Source organism: Penicillium longicatenatum, assembly GCF_028827895.1.
Source record: "Penicillium longicatenatum strain IBT 33135 chromosome Unknown contig_11_segment0_segment0, whole genome shotgun sequence".
NCBI lineage: Eukaryota > Fungi > Ascomycota > Eurotiomycetes > Eurotiales > Aspergillaceae > Penicillium > Penicillium longicatenatum.
Genome location: NW_026643117.1, coordinates 921,775 through 938,924, shown reverse-complemented (window position 1 = coordinate 938,924; position 17,150 = coordinate 921,775). Strand labels below are relative to the sequence as shown.

The following is a 17,150-nucleotide window of genomic DNA, read 5'->3' as shown; positions in this document are numbered from 1 at the left end:
GTCTCGAATAATAATAATGCTTCTTCCTTTATTACATCCTTAACCTATCGAGATAGTTTGTATACAGAAGTGGGAAATATCTGTCCGGATACTCCTCGTTTTTGAAAAGCAGCAAAATGCCATCTTTATCAAGCGCGTAGTCAACCCTATCCTAGTACCACAGAGCTTTGTTCCAGTAGGTACTTTTAACATTGGCCAGGTCATCGGTCTGAGTATACATGGTAGTGTTGAAGACCAGTTCAATGGCGTCGCCGCCATACTTGGGCCAGTGGAGTTTGTCACTGGGCCACTTGGTGTTGGGATTGCCAGTCAGCACAAAGGAAAGGAGGTACTTCTGCATCTTTCGCTGTAGGTGAGGGAAAAAAAGTCAGTTGTTTATGCCTCTATCGAAATAAGAGAAAAGAGGACAATACGGAAACAGTGGAGCTGACAGAGGAGCCACTGCTAATGGCGACACCAGCGCCAGAGGCAGCACTGCTAGAGGAGCTTGAAGAGGAAAGGGAGTAGGTGCTGTACCCTATTTGTTGAAATGGTCATTAGTACCAGTCGTTAGGATGTCTTGAAACTTTGATATTACGGAAAAACTCACAGTAGTAGCTTTGGTCAGTACCGTGGGTAGCCTGCTCAAGTGCAACCATAGCGTTCCAGGTGTTGTTGTCCAGAGCGTGGGTCAGGGCATAGCCATGCGCAGTGAGATCAAAGGACTGTCTCATATCCGCGAAGCGATAGCCGGGACTAGTGTAGTCAGACGCAGGGAAGGCTTCCATGATCTCCTCAACAACGTCGTCGGTGATAGCCGGGAAGAAGGCCCGGAGCTCAGCCTCTACATCTGCAACGGTACTGACCCCAGAAGTAGGTGAGTCGTTATTTTCGTGCTGTTCATGGGTGATAACCAAGGGGCCATCAAAGTTGAAGCGGCCTTGGTAGAGCTGCGATTCGTAAATGTCGGCAACAAAATCACCATCAACGCGGGGTTGGAACTGATAGCCATAGGCATCATAGACATCAGTCGCAGCATCAGTGAGATTGGTGAAGGAAACAGCACGCATGGAAGTCAGTCACCACCAGGACAGCCAACTGCTGTGGAAACATTCTGGTAGAAGATCTCGCCCTGGTGATGACCAGCTCCAGGGACGAAACCAGGAGAAGTAATGTAAGCCTTATTGAACAGTTGCTCGTTGTGACCACCGTAACGAGTCATCATGAACAAGGGCATGCTGCCACCAGCGGAGAATCTAAAAGCAGTGATGTCTTCTGGGTTACCACCAAACTTGCTGATGTACTCCTTCACCCATTTATACGCATGTTCAACATCGTATAGGGCCACATTGCCAGTGGCACCCTGGTGAGTGAGAGCAACCGAGTTGGCAATACCGGTGATTCCCAAACGATACTTGAAAGAGACGAAAATAAATTCCTTGGACAAATCGAAGAGGCCCTCAGGGGTGTTCTCCGACTTGGAACCACCAGTGAAACCACCACCGTAGGTCCACACCATGACAGGCAACTTCTTACCCTCAGCATTGGCTGGAGCCCATACGTCCATGTAAGGGCAGTCCTCCTCCGATGAGCAGTCGACATCGGCATCAGCATAAGCGGTACCATTGTTGATACCAGACTCAGTAGAAGGCCATTGTGGTTTGGCGAAACGAAGGTCACCGGTCGGTACGTCAGCAAAGGGAATTGTTCTGGTATTTTTAGTAACCAAGGGTTTCGTTTCCAGCAGCTGCTTGAAGGGTGATGTAGTCAAGGGTCACAGTTGGCTTGCTGGATGTGGTCGACTTGGTGGACTTGGAGGCTGCCGCGGTGAGGGTAACTGCAAGTGGCAGCAAAAGAGTGGAGAATCGTATTTTCCCACGCGTGGCTCAAGAGCTTAAATAAATGACAAGGTGAATAGTAAATGGATAGCCAAGGTATCATTTTCGGGTGAGATCATCTCTTAAATCCCAATTTTGATGCTACTGCCTAGCTTACGTCGTCAAGACTGTGACGCGGCCTCTTCATACTACATTCGGCCATTTTGACTTTGAGTAAACAAGGCGCGCTCATTGTTCTTTCAGAATGAGCCGAACTTTGCAGGGAAACAACGTGTGCCAAGTGCCAAGAGACTCCAAAATACGTATACTCAGTGTGGGGCGGCACAGATAGGCCGTGATCTTCAGAGTGATGCCATAAGTTCAATGGCTAGTTATATCCACTTGGGTAATAGGCTCACGCCGGAACTCGCGAGTTTGAAATGTGAGGTTAGAAAATCCGATGCCATTTCCGCAGGTTTAAATGTACAGACCACGACTGCAAATATGCTGCAGGCGCCTCTGCTTTGACACATCACTACTTGCCGGTCACATTTAGGTGGCGACTACCTTTCGGCATTTACGAGTTTTGTTTCAGATAAACCAATGAAGATGCTCTTTTTCAGGACTAATGTGGAGATGCGGCCCGTTTCAGGGCTGTGCGCTTAATTCATACCCGGACGACAAACCTGAAGAATGGATCGACGTTGAAATATACTAAAATAGACTAACACTTGTGATACATTCATTTAAGGGCTGGAGAACTACCTTCTTCTTAATTTTGTCAAGCTAAGTTTAATGCGCTATGCATAGATACCTTCGAAGACCCGCAATCACAATATTAGTCTTTGATTGGCAAACAACCATACATAATTCGTTTCACGGGACAGCGATGGTCTCGGACAGGTACGCACCGATGGAGCTCTGTAGTAAATTTCCAAGCTAGCTCACTAATAGTTTGCCGAAAGTTGGTGGCTGCTTTAAACTCCGGGCTATGGTAGATATTGTCTAATATTGAAGGAAGAAGACGCGTCATAAATCGCTCGATGGTCTTTCAATCTGACACCACAACATGTTTGCCAGTCCCTAGATGACCACGCCGGGGAAATTATTTACTCCAGCTTGTTTGTATGCATCGAAGCTCCTTCATTTTGGTGACAGGGGATTTAAGTTACCCAAAGACAACTGAAGATGCCTCCTCCCCCCAATCCAAAGACTCCCCGAACATGTATCAGAACATCATATCTGTAGCGCAGGCAAGAGTGATTTAAACAGCGATCAATCCTCCCATTGGACCAGAAATTAGCTTTTTGGAGGGGTTGTTCTGAGACATGTTGAAGGAAACTTCATGACACAGCTTGAAAGGGGAACGATTATGAGACGTAATTACACAAGTCAACATGGCAGAGAATGCAGTTCCGGAGACTAGAAATTAATATTTTTGGGGGCAATTAGGACCGGGGACATGAAGGCGTTTCCACTAAATGTCTTCACATTATGGTGACGGGAGTCTGAAAGAGACTATCAGAGCTTGCCTGGGGCCCCGCACAAACTTTCTCCCACGGGAAGGCTCTTCAGTAGCATGCAGCTCCATACCTTTGGTGACGGGGGAGAGGCCGGGAACCTAAGGTTTGAAGTTCATAGGGCAATTATGAACGATACGCCAAGGTACTCTCCGAATTTGAAACTGATACAGCACTCTGTACACTTAGAAAAAATCCCGCGTTTTACCTGAAGCTTACCTGTTGGGTTGAGAATATTTAAGCCATGGTAGTCAAGGTTATTTTCCAAGTTGTGAGCTATATGGTAAATACGCAAGAATTGATGGGTTGGTTTCGAAGATGACCATGAGATTGCTAGCGGTTAGACCAGAGGCTAGGGGGCCTTTCGCAGAGGATCAAACGAGACTTTTGTGCGTCATATGCCCGGTGGGCTAGCCCCGACTAATCATCCATCGTAGTTGTATTTTCGAAACAAAGTAGTGTGGTGCGGTGTACTCCCTAGTGTTTCGCAGAAGTATCTTTATGATGGGGAAAGCTTAAAAAGCGGACTGAGGAGATTTATTTCAAGTATTGAGTGTAGTTCTGCCCATCCCTCTGCTATAGGTGCAACTTAGTAGAAAGCGAGCCTTACAAACTATAACGAAAAATTTACCCCATAATCGTACAGCTATGCAAATCCCTCCCACAAGACTGTACATTGCTGCCAATTCTCAGAAAGAGCGCGCCACTAAGCGACCGTTTACTGGGGCTGAAGTGAAACTCAAATGTCGGAACTTAAGAAATGTCTAGTTGGAACTATGAAATGGTGATCCAAACAAAGCCTAAACAGTCAATGGATGAAGTGCCTTGAGAATACCTGTAATTTTGCGCCACTAGTATGCCAAGCTCTTCTTCAGGACTCGTATTCATATGCCACATCATTCATACAAACCCTGCAGCATTTTCGGTGCCGAAGTGCCAGGTGGAGCACTTCGCAATTCTACTCGCCAGTGCTCCCAGAAATCGCCCCAACCGCGTAAGTAACATTTGTTACCTTATCTAAAAAGCTGCACCTCTCACCATTGAAGGAACCTGACCACAATCATTGTGAATATGAATTAGCCAGATGCAATTGATAGAAATCGCTACTTGAAGTCGTGATTCCTGACTAGCTGGTAGCGTCCCACCGCTCGGCCCACATCGTTGCCTGCGAAATGGGACCAACTGTATACCATCCACATTCCTTCTTTATAGCCCCCCTTGCCCTCCTTTGGAGGCTTGGACAGATCCACCTCTGCTACTCGTAATTATCTGGGTTAAATCCTCATGGGCACTTTTTTTTTCAGCCCCCTGGGGTCTCTTCCCACTGTTGGATGCGCATTTATATGACGTGATCTCACTGGTGAGGAACTTGGATCGAATCCAGAGGAACAAAGGTCATTTCTCAATTTCTGGACTTGCCTTCTGAATTGCGGTGCATTGAGCACTCAAGACCCGTGCTATCATCAAGCAACCCATGAACAAAGCATGGTGACTATTTGCTGGCCCATACCCGTGGACCCAGACACAAATTTTCTCCAACCAAAAGAAGACACGCTACTGAAGCAGATAACGAATAGTTCCAGGACATATTGGGTGGATTCGAGTAAATTTTCGTCGTGAATCCAAATGAAGGTTTCTCATGAGCTCAATGGCAAAGCTCTTATCATACCAAGAACCTGAGTCGACAACACAAACCAAGGACATAGTAATTTTTTTCCGGCCTGAAGTCATATGGTCGGGCTAAATCACATACAAAAGTCCTATCAATGGAGACTAAGTTGTAACAGTACATTAGGATCGTAATTGGGCACTTCCCTCAAAACCTAATAAATTCCATTCGACTGTAGGAACTTGATCATGTGCTCGAAGCCAGCACTGGCACTATTATGTGCGTTGATACAATGTCCGGAACCCGCCACAATGTAGTGCTGACTGCCCGAAGACGAATTGGGGTAGTTTGTAGACCTAAGTAGCGCAGCTTGATTTTGAGGATGTGTGCAGTTACCACCACAAAATAAAAAATCATTTTCACCGAGCACAACATCTACGGGACCCACATAATCAGGCGCTTTGGCGAAGGCTCCAACGATGGTGAGCATGTAACCTATGGTATTGGTCTGCTTGTTGGCAACCTGGTGTTTAAAGGCTGTGGTATTGTAATTTGGCCAACGATAAAAGGCAAATTGGATTCCCGCTGAGGTCTGCGGGGTCAAATAGCCATCAGGTAACTCTTCGAAGCGACCGGAAGAGTCGGAGTTTGCTTGGATCAGGTTGAAAGCAGCCACCGAGATAGCGAGGTACTCGATAGTCATGCTGATACCTGTCAAGATCACCGCATCGAAGTCACTCGGGTATCGAATAGTGACGGCCTGCGTTATGGTACTGCCAGAGCTGTGGCCTACGCCGACCACACTGTGGAATTTGTAATTGCCAATCTTGGCACCCCGCAGTAACTGTACGAGGGCATGTGTGATGGCAGCTTGGCTGGTAGCCTGTACTACCTGAATTGGATCCGGGTGATCTGATTTGCCAACTCCCAATTGGTCGTAAGACAAAGTTGCATAACCCGCTTCAGTTGCAGCGTCAATGTAGCTGTGGCCAGGACTAATGTCCCAATACGAATGGTCCATTGGCGCACCGTGTGTCAGCAACTGAACGGTCTTCACACTGGTTGCTTTTGAGCTTGAATTTGGAAGGCAGAGTTTGCAGTATATTTGATAGTCTCCCTGGATAAGTTGGGTTCCATTTGGCACAGTAGTAAGCAAGTTATTGGTGGCCTGAAACCTTTCCACCATAGACTCGATCACTGCGGCGTCGGCGCTAGGCGGCATGTAGTCCAATTTGGTACCGTTGACAGAGATGGGGATCTTGGTATAGCCGGAGACACAGATAGATTTTCCTCCTGTGGAATAACCTATAGAGATGTCACTAAGCCCAGCCGTGGAGATGCCTACTGCGACGTAGGCAGGGATAAGCCCGAGAGCCATAGCAAGGAGATGGTGAGAGAAAATATTCATCGTGATATAATTTCAGGCGTTAAATCATGTGAAAAGGGATTTTTGGCGGGGATATCCCGAGCTAGACAAGGTGGTGGATAGCAAGATAAAGCGACGAAGAAAAGTCCAAAGTGGCACGTGAATCTAAACAAAATGAGTGCTTTTATAGGACAAACGGAGAATAAAAAACATGTGATAGTAATAGGAGCTGAAGGAGTAAGCGGCTGGGGAAACAATCCGAGCCACGTTGTGAGCCTTCATGAAACGAGGTATGTGGCCAATAAACGGTTAGTCATGCTTTGGAAGGTAGTTTTGCTCTCCAATTTCTCGTACCCTCATTTTGTTTATCTGATGCATTTTTTTGCTTTCTTCATTTCTGGTTATGAACATAGATGAGATTAGCCTGATCGCCTATTAATGAGAAGATTCATATTTATAGCACAATCCTTTCATACACAAGATTGTGTTATATCAAGTACTGCTTCCATTTTTACGGCAATTTCTACCGCAATACGTCGCCTCAGCGGAGCTGACTATGTTTCAAACCAGCACCATAAGCCCCACCCGCATGATGTAGGTGCTTAAACTTTAATTGGAATGTAGCGATTCAGCAACCGATATAAGTGCCCCTCTATTTTTTGATTTTGGACCACTAATGCGCATATATGACCTCAACTATCAATCTTCCGTTGTCTCCACGTTGTCTCCACTCAGCGAAGAATAAACACTAATACAAAGTCACTGAAAATATTGAATACTAGGAGCAGTGGTGAGAAGGCAATTTAAGATTCAAATAAAAATTCAACATACGACACTAATGCGGCGAGCCTCATACCTGGCAAATTGATCCTTACCCCAAAGTGACTGCCTTCTTTATTTCCGTGGCTGAGGTTCCAATGGCTACAACAAGGCTACACAGGGCGTAGCAAGACTTACCTGAAGGAACCAATTTACGTCTTACTCTGTACTACATTGTCCATCATGATGGGGTTGTGGAAGCACCTAACGACCCCATCCCTGCCATCAGCATCACCTTGGATGCTGTGTAAATTAAATGCCGCCTCTGTGTTACTGACACTTACTAACACTACTGGGAAAAATGACTGTTGTCATCTGCAGCATACACCATGAGTTCGCATACCATGGCACACCATGGCATACCATAAAGGACTAGCCAGTTCAGCTCCTTCGACAACAACCAATCTTGGCGTTTAGGCGCTCTATACCAAGTTTACGGATCGGGCCTCAGGTGCGACATCGACTTTGGAGTCATACAGGGTCTGCCATTTGAAATTCATTCTAAGGAATAAAAACTTTACAACTGTCAGCCGGCTCCCCATTTCGCTATCGGTACCATTCAAGAGATTTTCTTTGGGGAGAAATGCAACAATGAGTTCTCCAGGTCTACAGACTCAAACGATAATCACCACAGACCTCCTAGTAGTTGCCATCGTTTTACCTATCTTGAGTACAGTCGCCGTCCTGCTTCGACTCTGGTCGAATCTCGCCAAGCTCAAGCGCCTCTTTCTTGACGATTATGTCATCATTCTGGCCCAACTCTGTGTCTGGGGGATGTCCATTAATGTCTACGTGGGCGCGACACTAGGGGGAGTTAATCAGATCAAAGGCACCGCTCTCTCAGCCGCCACCGTCTCCCTTCGGGTTGGTTTTATTTTGATTCCAGAAGTGATTGTGACTGACTTGACCTGCAGACACTATACATTCAAGGCATTCTACTGACCGCTAGCTTGACTGTGGTAAAAGTGTCTATTCTCCTTTTTTATCGGAGGATATTTGTAACGCCATGGTTTCAGATCACCGTGTGGGTCTATATTGGGGGTTTGCTCGCATGGGGGGTTGCCATCATCATAGTAAGTAGGATTACTTAACAGGAAGCCAAGAGCCCATTAGCTGATGCTTTCATAGGTCCGACTACTATGCACAAACCCCATCAGTCAAATTTGGGACCCAAAATCTGTGACACCCCTTCGCTATGACGTTGGCAAGTTCTCTATAGCATTCGCCGCAATGAGTCTATTCTTCGACTTGCTAGTGCTCTGTATTCCCATTCCTCTTATTCACCACTTGCAGATGTCTACCCGCAAAAAGCTTAAAGTGTTAGGTATTTTTTGGCTGGGAATTTTGTAAGAAAGAACTATACCAATGTTCGAGTAAATATATAGGCAGGAAACTAATGTTCGGTTCCAGCTGCTGTTTCTCGTCTGCTATTCGCCTCTACTACATTCCAGGCCTCTCCCAACTTAAATGGTCGCCCGCCTTCATATGGGCCTTAATTGAGCCAAATGCAAGCGTCATTGCCGCCTGTCTGCCTATTTTTGGGCACCTGCTTGGCGAAGGCTGGAGAATTAGCACCTTCGTCCAGAACTTCTGGGCCCGTCTTCGCAAGCGCCATATAGGCTCTGGCAAAATTGGTGCATCATCCAATGGAATATCAAGTACGGCCGAAAGCAACGCCAATCCTCCATTTGCTGAAGCGCAATCCGATAATCGGCACCAGTTGCAGGGATTTGAGATCAACAAAACTACCAGTGTCGATGTAGAGCTGGGCGATCACGCCTACGACGACGCGTATCCCTTGGTAGCGTACCCGCAACAACCTTCGCTGCAGATGAAAATCCATGTTGCAAGCTGTTTCCGATAGGGGCTCTCGAGCTCGGCAGATTATGTGCGTTCCTTACCGCGTTAGAAGGCGTTAGAAGTATAAATACCAGAATTAGTGCTCAGGGCGAGGAGCTCTCATCGGTCGGAAACAGGCGGTAAGTCTTACAATGTTATTCATATATAGAGATTCATTTCCCAATAACCTTGAGATAAATCCATTCATGTTCGATATCTGAAAGCCAACACCCGGCTTTGTCGAATTAGCCATGGTAGGTAGCTTTCTTTGGGTGAAGCTATCGTTACCTAATTAGGAGGCGTGGGTTCGAATTGCTGAATCATCAATATCTGTGAGCCCCTGGACAGAGGCCACATGAAGTCGGACGGAAAAGATGGATAATAATGTTTGAAATTCGGAGTTGAAGCCCTGATGACAATCTCTATTCAAGTCGTTGGATTATGTCCAGTGCACAAGTATGATTACCCCAGGTGTCACCCGAATGTCTCTCTTAAAGGACATTCTCACCTTTGAACCTTATTCCTCTGACTCATAGCTATGATAATCCTGTTTCAGGAACTCCTGGCCTTGGTGTCATTCAACACACTCATCACTTTCTGGACGGACGCTCGCGCCATCATGGCATTTTGCCACCGTGTGAAATGCGGGAACTCCTCCGGTCGCCAGGCATGCTCACCCTTGCGACTAGCCATGAAGAAAGGAATTTGCATGTTCCACATCACAAACGCCAAGTCCGCATACGCGCACTTGGTTCCAACTAAACATTCTTGCTTGCTTAGAACACCGTCTAGGACACCCGCAATGCGCTTGAGCTCCGCTCCATAGCGCACTTTGGCTGACTCAGGGGACTCGCCGTAGACATTTTCGTGAAAGAGGTTGAACCTTGTGGTTTGCATGTCAGGGTGTGGACATCTAGATATAACACATTGAATTCCAAGCTGTCTCCAATCTCTCTATTTGTTATAGAGCAACTTTGTTAACTTTTATATCTCAATATCGAACGCGGATTCTCACTTCTACCCAAATTGTGATGAAATTAACTTAATACTTTCCTTGGTCTTATTGGTCGTCAGCAAGGAAAATCAAGCTTAAATTGGCGCCGATCTACCCACTCCAGTAGCGCATTGACTCAACTAGTACGAACTCAACTAGTACGAATAAAGATATACATTTCCCAAATAGGAATAGCTTTGAGTTGGCAAGATATAGGTAGGCGGATCACGACATGTACTGCTTCCCTTGCCTCACCCCTGTGATTTCTCTTGGTCAAATTTATGTTATAATCGCGATAACCTTCATGAATCAGAAGACTCCCAATCGTGGAGAACATATCTTTGCTCTAAATTTCCCAACCTTGGCCGGGGTGATAAGGCGGAGAGCGGCAGCCCGATATCAAGATGCCTGAAAAAACGAAATTACAACCCACCCTCATCTTGAATTATGACGAAGAAATCAAGTCTGAAGATCAAAATTGCCGAAGAAATTCTCCATAATCTGAATTGAACTGACATGCCGCGCCCTTATCATCGATGCCGAACTCGTGGCTGGCGTTATTCACTGTATGGCAAAGATTGCGTTGTGCTGACATATACCCAATTTATCAAATTGAGTGAGGCCACTTTGGTTTCAAGATAGTCATGATTCTAGAGAATGGGAAAAGACATTACACATAACTAATGATAGGAATAGACCTGATTTTTACATTTTTATACACAAGTTCCAGCCTTGGCAGAACCAATTGATGAATTCTGCGTTATATTATGAATCGGATGGATCAAACCACCAATCAAAGTTCGATTTCTAACCTTCACTTTTCGTCGCGATAGTGCATCGTAGTTCGCTCTTTAATTCTCTTGTCAGAAATTCTGCTATAATATTTATTTTATTGACTATTCTGGCACATACGACCATAGGGTGTGGAGAACAGGGCTTCCCGTCCGCTCAGCCGTACTTAAGCCACACGCCGGTTAGTTAGTAGTATGGTGGGTGACCACATGCGAATCCTGACTGTTGTATGTTTTTGTTTTTGTTTTCGTTCTTAGATTCACCTTGTTCGGGAAAGTGCCCTTGTAGGTATGTTGTTGCTGTCACTACATACCCCACCAATCTTCATGACAAGACAAAAAGGTTCTCAAACCGAGCCCCTGGCATAATGATTGATCTAGAAGAGCAGCAAGAAGATGTCACTACACCATGTAGACAAAAATCTCTCCCCAGATCAGTTTCCGGGCCTACCCCATCAATTATGTATTCGCTAAACAATTCCACGTATCACCATATCTTATACAAGTTCCATATAATTACGGATGGCTATTCATACCCATTTAACACACAGAACAATCACTTAATGTTTTGTAAAAATCTACCCTAAGCTTTCTTACCATTAGTAATTATCTCATTACCATTTATACAATCACACCAATTTTTACGTATAGTATTACTCACCATAATGCCGCTACATACCCCTGAATGTACTATTAAATAATATTATATCTTCCTCTACAGATAAGATTTAGATACAATTTAAAAATTCCCTTTTTAATAAAATGGAAACAATGTTGAAAGGGTTGGTTGTTGGGTTGACCCTACCGGACCCGCACTTGGGGAAATACTTACTGCCCCATTGTAGGTATTGGAGCATGCCCTAAAAGTAGAGTAGATAAGAAAGAAGTTTCCACCATGGGGACAGACAAGCTGTTAAAGTGTCCTGAGGGAGAGAAAGACCATTTCACATCAACAAGTGAGGATGGTGCCTGAGGTACCAAAATAAATGGTCGACTACATTCGGACGATAATGGGGATGACTTACAAAAGTGAATAGACTAATTAAATAGTAGTGGATACTCGCACCATGAATCTTATTGATAGGCCGCTACAGGCTTGTAGGCTTTAATCATAATTGTTGTGGTAACTATAGACTAAATAGTTGAAAAAATCGAATTCCCCTTCGAACTTTTGTTTTCGACACAACCACCACCTTCACCAGATTTTCCTTCTAGTTTTCTCTTCCTCTCCTCTTCGCCATAGCCGGTCTCTCCTGCCCCAAGATGACTATCGAGGGGAAGAAAGCTCCTGCTGCGGTAAGTATTGAACTGATAGCTACATGCTCGGGGACTGCGCCATTTGATCATTCACACGCGCGAAAGACCATTTTTACTTACTGATCGCAAATAGAATGTATGCATTTCCTGCGCCGGGGGCCATAGCCCCACTTCTTGTCCGGTGATCCTTGCCGGGGGCGCCGCGAACGCGACCTCGCTCCGACCTATGGGTAGCGCTGGCGCTCCCCAAGCCCCCAAAGCCCCCGCTGCTGCCGGACCCCGTGTTCGCACGGAGGCAGTAAGCTCCACTATTCTTCTCAGTCGGCCCAGGGCTGGTCCAGATGAGAATACTGATATGGATGGTATTATAAGCAGAAGGCACGCAAGAAGGAGGAGCGCCGGAAGTACAAAGCGAAGAAGAAGAAGAGAGTGCGCAAGACCTCCCACCATGACAGAGGGATGGGGCGAAAGCGTAAGCTCTCTCAGTAAAGCTCTGTCGACTGATAGGATCATGCAAATTTGTTCAAACTAGCCAACACTGTGGCAGCTAAGGGGCTTGAGGATACCGCTGCTTGGGGGCTGGAGAACGTGGAGAGTGGTAAGTCTTTCGTTACACCGGATTTTCCTTCTCCTTGTTAGGTATGTTCAGCACTCCGTGGCAGCAGCCGCAGTCCGCATAAGGCTTTCGTTGAACAAATCAATGCACAATAAAGGGCATTCGGTCGACAATCATCAATCACAGTAGGCTAACTTAAGCATAGAGCACTCGGAACTAGAAGAGACTGCAGTTCCAGTAGCCAACTGCGTGCCCCATGATGCGGAGGACCGGATAAAACTGGGCAATAAGCAGGATCGAGGGGCTGATGAGCGAAAGCTTTCTGAAGCTTAGTAGAGTAGCAGTACGATACTTGATGTCACCAATTAATATCACCCATGGCCAAGGACCCTTCGAGAACCATAGCTTTTGAGTAAGGCGCAAAGCATAGAATCTTGGAATGGAGCACATTTAAACAGAAGGGCTATCTATATAAAGAATACGCGATAGGAATATTCATAGTGTAGACATTCTCTAATGCCTCATTTACTCGCTCCTCCAGTCCCGCTTAATCAGGTCCGCTGCTCTTTCCGCGAAGGCATACACAGTGGCTTGCAGATTCGCCGTGCTTATAAGCGGGATAGCACTCGCATCAACAACCCTCAGTCCTTCGATACCATAAACCCTCAAATTTGAATCTACCACTCCACATCTCTCGCGGGGCAGCATGGAACAGGTCCCCGCAAAGTGCCACATGGAGATCAAATTCTCCCGAGCATAATTCTTTGCAGCATCCAAGTCCCCCTGGAAGTCTGCAGCTGGGTCACGGAACATCAGTGGCAGTTCGAGCAGCTTCCCAAGCTGAGGTGACTGTGCTAAAACCTTGACACCTAGCAAGTGCCGTGCTAAAACTTCCAGATCGAGAGGATTCGACAGGTAACCAGGATCAATGATTGGAGGGTCTTAAGGATTGAGGGAGGTACTTGGAATTATCTTGTTAGCTTTGGCGTATATACAATTTGTTGGGGGGACAGGGCGTGAAGATTTGGAGTAAAGAGCCAAAATATGTAGCAGAGAAGAAAGAAACGAAAAGTTACTCACATATGAATGCTTCCGCGGGAAAGCGGCTGAGAGAGCATGACTCCAAGCGTGACGAATTTTTCAGGCGAAGTAACTGGGATACTCGCATCGTTGAGGTCTTTGGCATAATTTGTCTGCTCTAAGGCGGAAAGGTACGTAGCTGATGGTTGTTTGGGATCAAGAACGGTGGTCTTCGCGATCTCATAATAGGCTTGTGTCGCCCTGTGCTCTTGTGGGTCTTCGGGGGCGTGGTCCGTAAATAATGCCCGGAGAGTATCTCTATCCGGTGCAGGAAGAGGTAAATAGGCATAAGTGTGAACCCCGAGTGAAGCTAGGGGCCCAGACTGCGTGGCCGTATATTCTTGCATTGCCTGACCGAGGGCTTTAGGCTCTTGTCTGACCAGAGAGTCCTTAGTCTCAAGTTCATCCTTTGCCTGAAATGCGGTGTATAATATCATGTGATCTATAAATGGTAGATGTTCGTTCATATCCGTCCAAAACCGGGCATGCGTCGAAGCGGGGGACATTTTCACGTTATTTGAGAGTTAAATCAAGATAGACATGCTAAAGGTTTTCAATGTTTTAGTATGGAAGCTTTTCACATACCCTGAAGATTCTGCCTAACTCCACGAAGGTTCATGACTGTATCGATGCTATGCTTCTCAAGAAGCTCTGCTCCACCAACTCCAGAAAGCTGGAGAATTTTGGGGGATTGAAAAGCGCCAGAGGCAAGGATAACTTCGTTTTTTGCCTAAGCAGTCTTTGAGGCACCATCGAGAATATATTGGACTCCAATAGCTTTAGGAGGCTTGGTTTCGTCAAACAGGATTCTCTCGACGAATGAGTTCGTCGGAACGTGAAGATTTTTTCGAAGCTCAACAGGCTTATAGTAGGCCGAGGCAGAGTTGCTTCTCTTGCCCTGCGAGTCGATGCTAGCAAGGCAACTGAAGGGGCCCACAGAGCTATGGATGAACGGATCCCCGGCGTTGTATTGTCCGCTGCTGCGAAACAACTTAGCCCATGCCTTGCGAATAGGGTGCGTCCCGTTGCCAAAGGATGTTGCGATTGGACCTTTCTCTTCGTTCAATTCAAGCCAATCCTCAATTTTTGGCATCCTGTGCTACAGCCGGACTGCTGTAGGCCTTGGAGAAATAGTCCTTTAAGATGGTCCAATTCCATCCGGGGTTACCGAGCGCCTCCCATGAGTCAACAACTCCCATGAAAGGAGGAACAAAGAGGTGTGCATTTAAAGAACTTGATCCTCCGAGTGCCTTGCCCTAGTTGAGACCAAGCATTCTGCCATTGAGACCGGACTGTCAAAGAAATGAGTAAGCCCACAGCCTTTATCGAGACATAGACGTTCCTTACCTGAGGCGAAGAGCGAAATTGCCAATCAGCGTCGGATCCAATAAGTGCGGCATAAAAGATGGGGATGTTCACGCGAGTATCTGCTATCAAGTCGGCGCCTGCTTCGAGAACCAGGACGGAGGTGCTAGGGTCCTCGTTGAGTCGAGAAGCAACCACCAGGCCAGCTATACCGCCACCAATAATGACAAAGTCATATACAGCACTCATTTTACACTGTGCACAGCCCCGTTGTATATTAGACGAGATTGCGAAAATTCGAGCTGCGAGAGTAGCAAATGATTTTTTGAAAAGAAAAGAAAGACTCACGGACAGGAAATATGTATTGATAATAACGAATTAGGTACCAGTATCAGAAAATTGATCAAAGAAACATGCTTTATTAATACGGCTCAAAGAAAGTACAGTACTCCATGGAAACGCTATTATTAGCTCGACAATCGCCAGTTGTCTCGCCCAAGAGTGCTGGGTCGACCGCGCCCCTCCCGGATGCAGTTTGGCGTGTGATCGTTATACCCGTTTGGAATTACTAGCTTCTGCCCCACTCTGACTGTTAACCGTTATTTAATATGAGACCGAGGACCAAGATTCAAGGTACTCAGTTATTGCGGGCTTTGCTACAGACACATTACCGTATTCGTACTAGAAGATAACCTTGGAACTCTAGAAAGAAGGACTGTATTAAAGTACAAATAGGTTTAAACTCATAGTGCTTATGGCCTAAGGGACAAGGCATTTAACTTATTTTAATGAGTTACAGATCTTAAATGTGCTTATGGTAAAGCTTATATTGACCTTTAGATCCTAGGATTCTGAGTAAGAATATGAAGACTGATAAGGCGAATGATTGGACTGGTGCTGAGAAGAGAATAACTTATCAGTGGAAAGGTGACCTGAAATATCGAAGGCGAGGTCTTGGTGCAGACTTGGGGTATTGCAACGTCTCATGTTATAATGTATTAATCTCGAGAGTGGAATTGAGTAGTTTCACATTTCGTGTGAGATTCAGGATCTTGGAACCTTTGTTCATTTGTGGGGTAATTGCATGCAAACCTGCATAGGGAAACTTTTGGTGGATTTAGCACTTTTGGGCAATATAACTAGTAATCCTCAATAGCTCACAAGGCATCCAATTATAGTTAATGAATAATAGACTTGTTTTCTGGCGCATTATTCTCGATTTCGTGTTTTCAAAACCGCATGCATATCCAGAATTTCATCCTCATGCAGACGCCTACCTGGTGAACATGCTCAGCTTTCTTCGGCCCCATGCACATTGGCCCCCAAACAACATTTCAAATCGGGCTGTTTGCGCTATATTAGCAAATAATTTATCTCTCATATTCACGCTTTCCATATGGGAATCATTTTCACATTCTTCTGCGCCTCGGACAGCAGGAGCGCTAGCAGTTAATTGCACTCAAGAACCCTAAAGATGAAAACTACCAGGACTCTCAAGACTGTCACCCAATATTTCGAGCAAAACCCTAATTAGCTACAGATTAACAGCCCTACGGCTGCTTTGCCAGATGGAGGCTGCATGGGCAAGGCGAAAGTGGGGCATGCACCTATCCTGAACAAGTTGCCGTTTTCTAGGTCAAGAATCCCGTCTTAAAAGCCTCAAAGCGGGTCTGTCACGCCTTTATGTCTTACCAAGAGAAAAAAATGAAACCTGATAAAGACCAGCCGTGCTGCCAGCGCTGCGCTGCACTGAAACGAACCATGTATCTACCTTCTAAGGAAACGAGAACGAACTGAAAGATCATACTTGCTCATTCCGATCATGAGAACACTGCTTATTACATAATACAATTCAATTGCTCAATAATTATCGGAAATCCACGACTATAAGCCCCTTTCACTTTCCTGTATTCAAAAAAATATGTGCAGAAGACTCAAAGCTCATCGAAGATTTGCTAGCGAGATACAGCAGCTAAGTCACCATGACAAACGACCGGTGAACAACACTATGCACCGGGAGACAGGGCCTCTTTCATATCCTTGTTCCACTTAGTTTGCAATCTTTCCAATCGACGCAGTGGACACTTTAATACATAGGACTTGGGATATCATCACTCCTCTCTACCATCTAGGGGTGCAGTGATCTACAAGTAAGAATGAATAATTGCTTTTTTCAAAAAGCCCAAACACTGGTATTAGTTACGGTCATAGGAACTAG

The 17,150-nt window shown here is 45.8% G+C and overlaps 8 protein-coding genes across 8 annotated transcripts; 2 read left to right on the top strand and 6 right to left on the bottom strand.

Moving 5' to 3' along the window:
* Positions 1-151: 151 nt before the first annotated feature.
* N7484_000341 (uncharacterized protein) lies at positions 152-2,019 on the bottom strand (the record flags this gene model as incomplete). The annotated part of the gene is made up of 5 exons (XM_057110762.1): positions 152-346; positions 414-517; positions 590-980; positions 1,079-1,729; positions 1,975-2,019. 5 exons carry the CDS (start codon positions 2,017-2,019, stop codon positions 152-154), a joined length of 1,386 nt encoding a protein of 461 aa, XP_056977988.1.
* Positions 2,020-5,139: 3,120 nt separating this feature from the next.
* On the bottom strand, positions 5,140-6,333 carry N7484_000340 (alpha/beta hydrolase; the record flags this gene model as incomplete). Its single annotated transcript, XM_057110761.1, has 1 exon — positions 5,140-6,333. One exon carries the CDS (start codon positions 6,331-6,333, stop codon positions 5,140-5,142), a length of 1,194 nt encoding a protein of 397 aa, XP_056977987.1.
* Positions 6,334-7,701: 1,368 nt separating this feature from the next.
* Positions 7,702-8,974, top strand: N7484_000339 (uncharacterized protein; the record flags this gene model as incomplete). The annotated part of the gene is made up of 5 exons (XM_057110760.1): positions 7,702-7,974; positions 8,025-8,069; positions 8,127-8,183; positions 8,239-8,456; positions 8,521-8,974. The coding sequence occupies 5 exons, from the start codon at positions 7,702-7,704 to the stop codon at positions 8,972-8,974; spliced, it is 1,047 nt and encodes a 348-aa protein (XP_056977986.1).
* A 527-nt stretch (positions 8,975-9,501) lies between these two features.
* N7484_000338 (glutathione S-transferase) lies at positions 9,502-9,846 on the bottom strand (the record flags this gene model as incomplete). The annotated part of the gene is made up of 1 exon (XM_057110759.1): positions 9,502-9,846. One exon carries the CDS (start codon positions 9,844-9,846, stop codon positions 9,502-9,504), a length of 345 nt encoding a protein of 114 aa, XP_056977985.1.
* Positions 9,847-11,997: 2,151 nt separating this feature from the next.
* On the top strand, positions 11,998-12,880 carry N7484_000337 (uncharacterized protein; the record flags this gene model as incomplete). The annotated part of the gene is made up of 5 exons (XM_057110758.1): positions 11,998-12,030; positions 12,125-12,289; positions 12,364-12,463; positions 12,524-12,589; positions 12,753-12,880. The coding sequence occupies 5 exons, from the start codon at positions 11,998-12,000 to the stop codon at positions 12,878-12,880; spliced, it is 492 nt and encodes a 163-aa protein (XP_056977984.1).
* A 743-nt stretch (positions 12,881-13,623) lies between these two features.
* N7484_000336 (aryl-alcohol dehydrogenase) lies at positions 13,624-14,133 on the bottom strand (the record flags this gene model as incomplete). Its single annotated transcript, XM_057110757.1, has 1 exon — positions 13,624-14,133. One exon carries the CDS (start codon positions 14,131-14,133, stop codon positions 13,624-13,626), a length of 510 nt encoding a protein of 169 aa, XP_056977983.1.
* A 224-nt stretch (positions 14,134-14,357) lies between these two features.
* Positions 14,358-14,720, bottom strand: N7484_000335 (uncharacterized protein; the record flags this gene model as incomplete). Its single annotated transcript, XM_057110756.1, has 1 exon — positions 14,358-14,720. The coding sequence occupies one exon, from the start codon at positions 14,718-14,720 to the stop codon at positions 14,358-14,360; it is 363 nt and encodes a 120-aa protein (XP_056977982.1).
* Positions 14,721-14,883: 163 nt separating this feature from the next.
* On the bottom strand, positions 14,884-15,181 carry N7484_000334 (uncharacterized protein; the record flags this gene model as incomplete). Its single annotated transcript, XM_057110755.1, has 2 exons — positions 14,884-14,919; positions 14,975-15,181. 2 exons carry the CDS (start codon positions 15,179-15,181, stop codon positions 14,884-14,886), a joined length of 243 nt encoding a protein of 80 aa, XP_056977981.1.
* Positions 15,182-17,150: the final 1,969 nt, after the last annotated feature.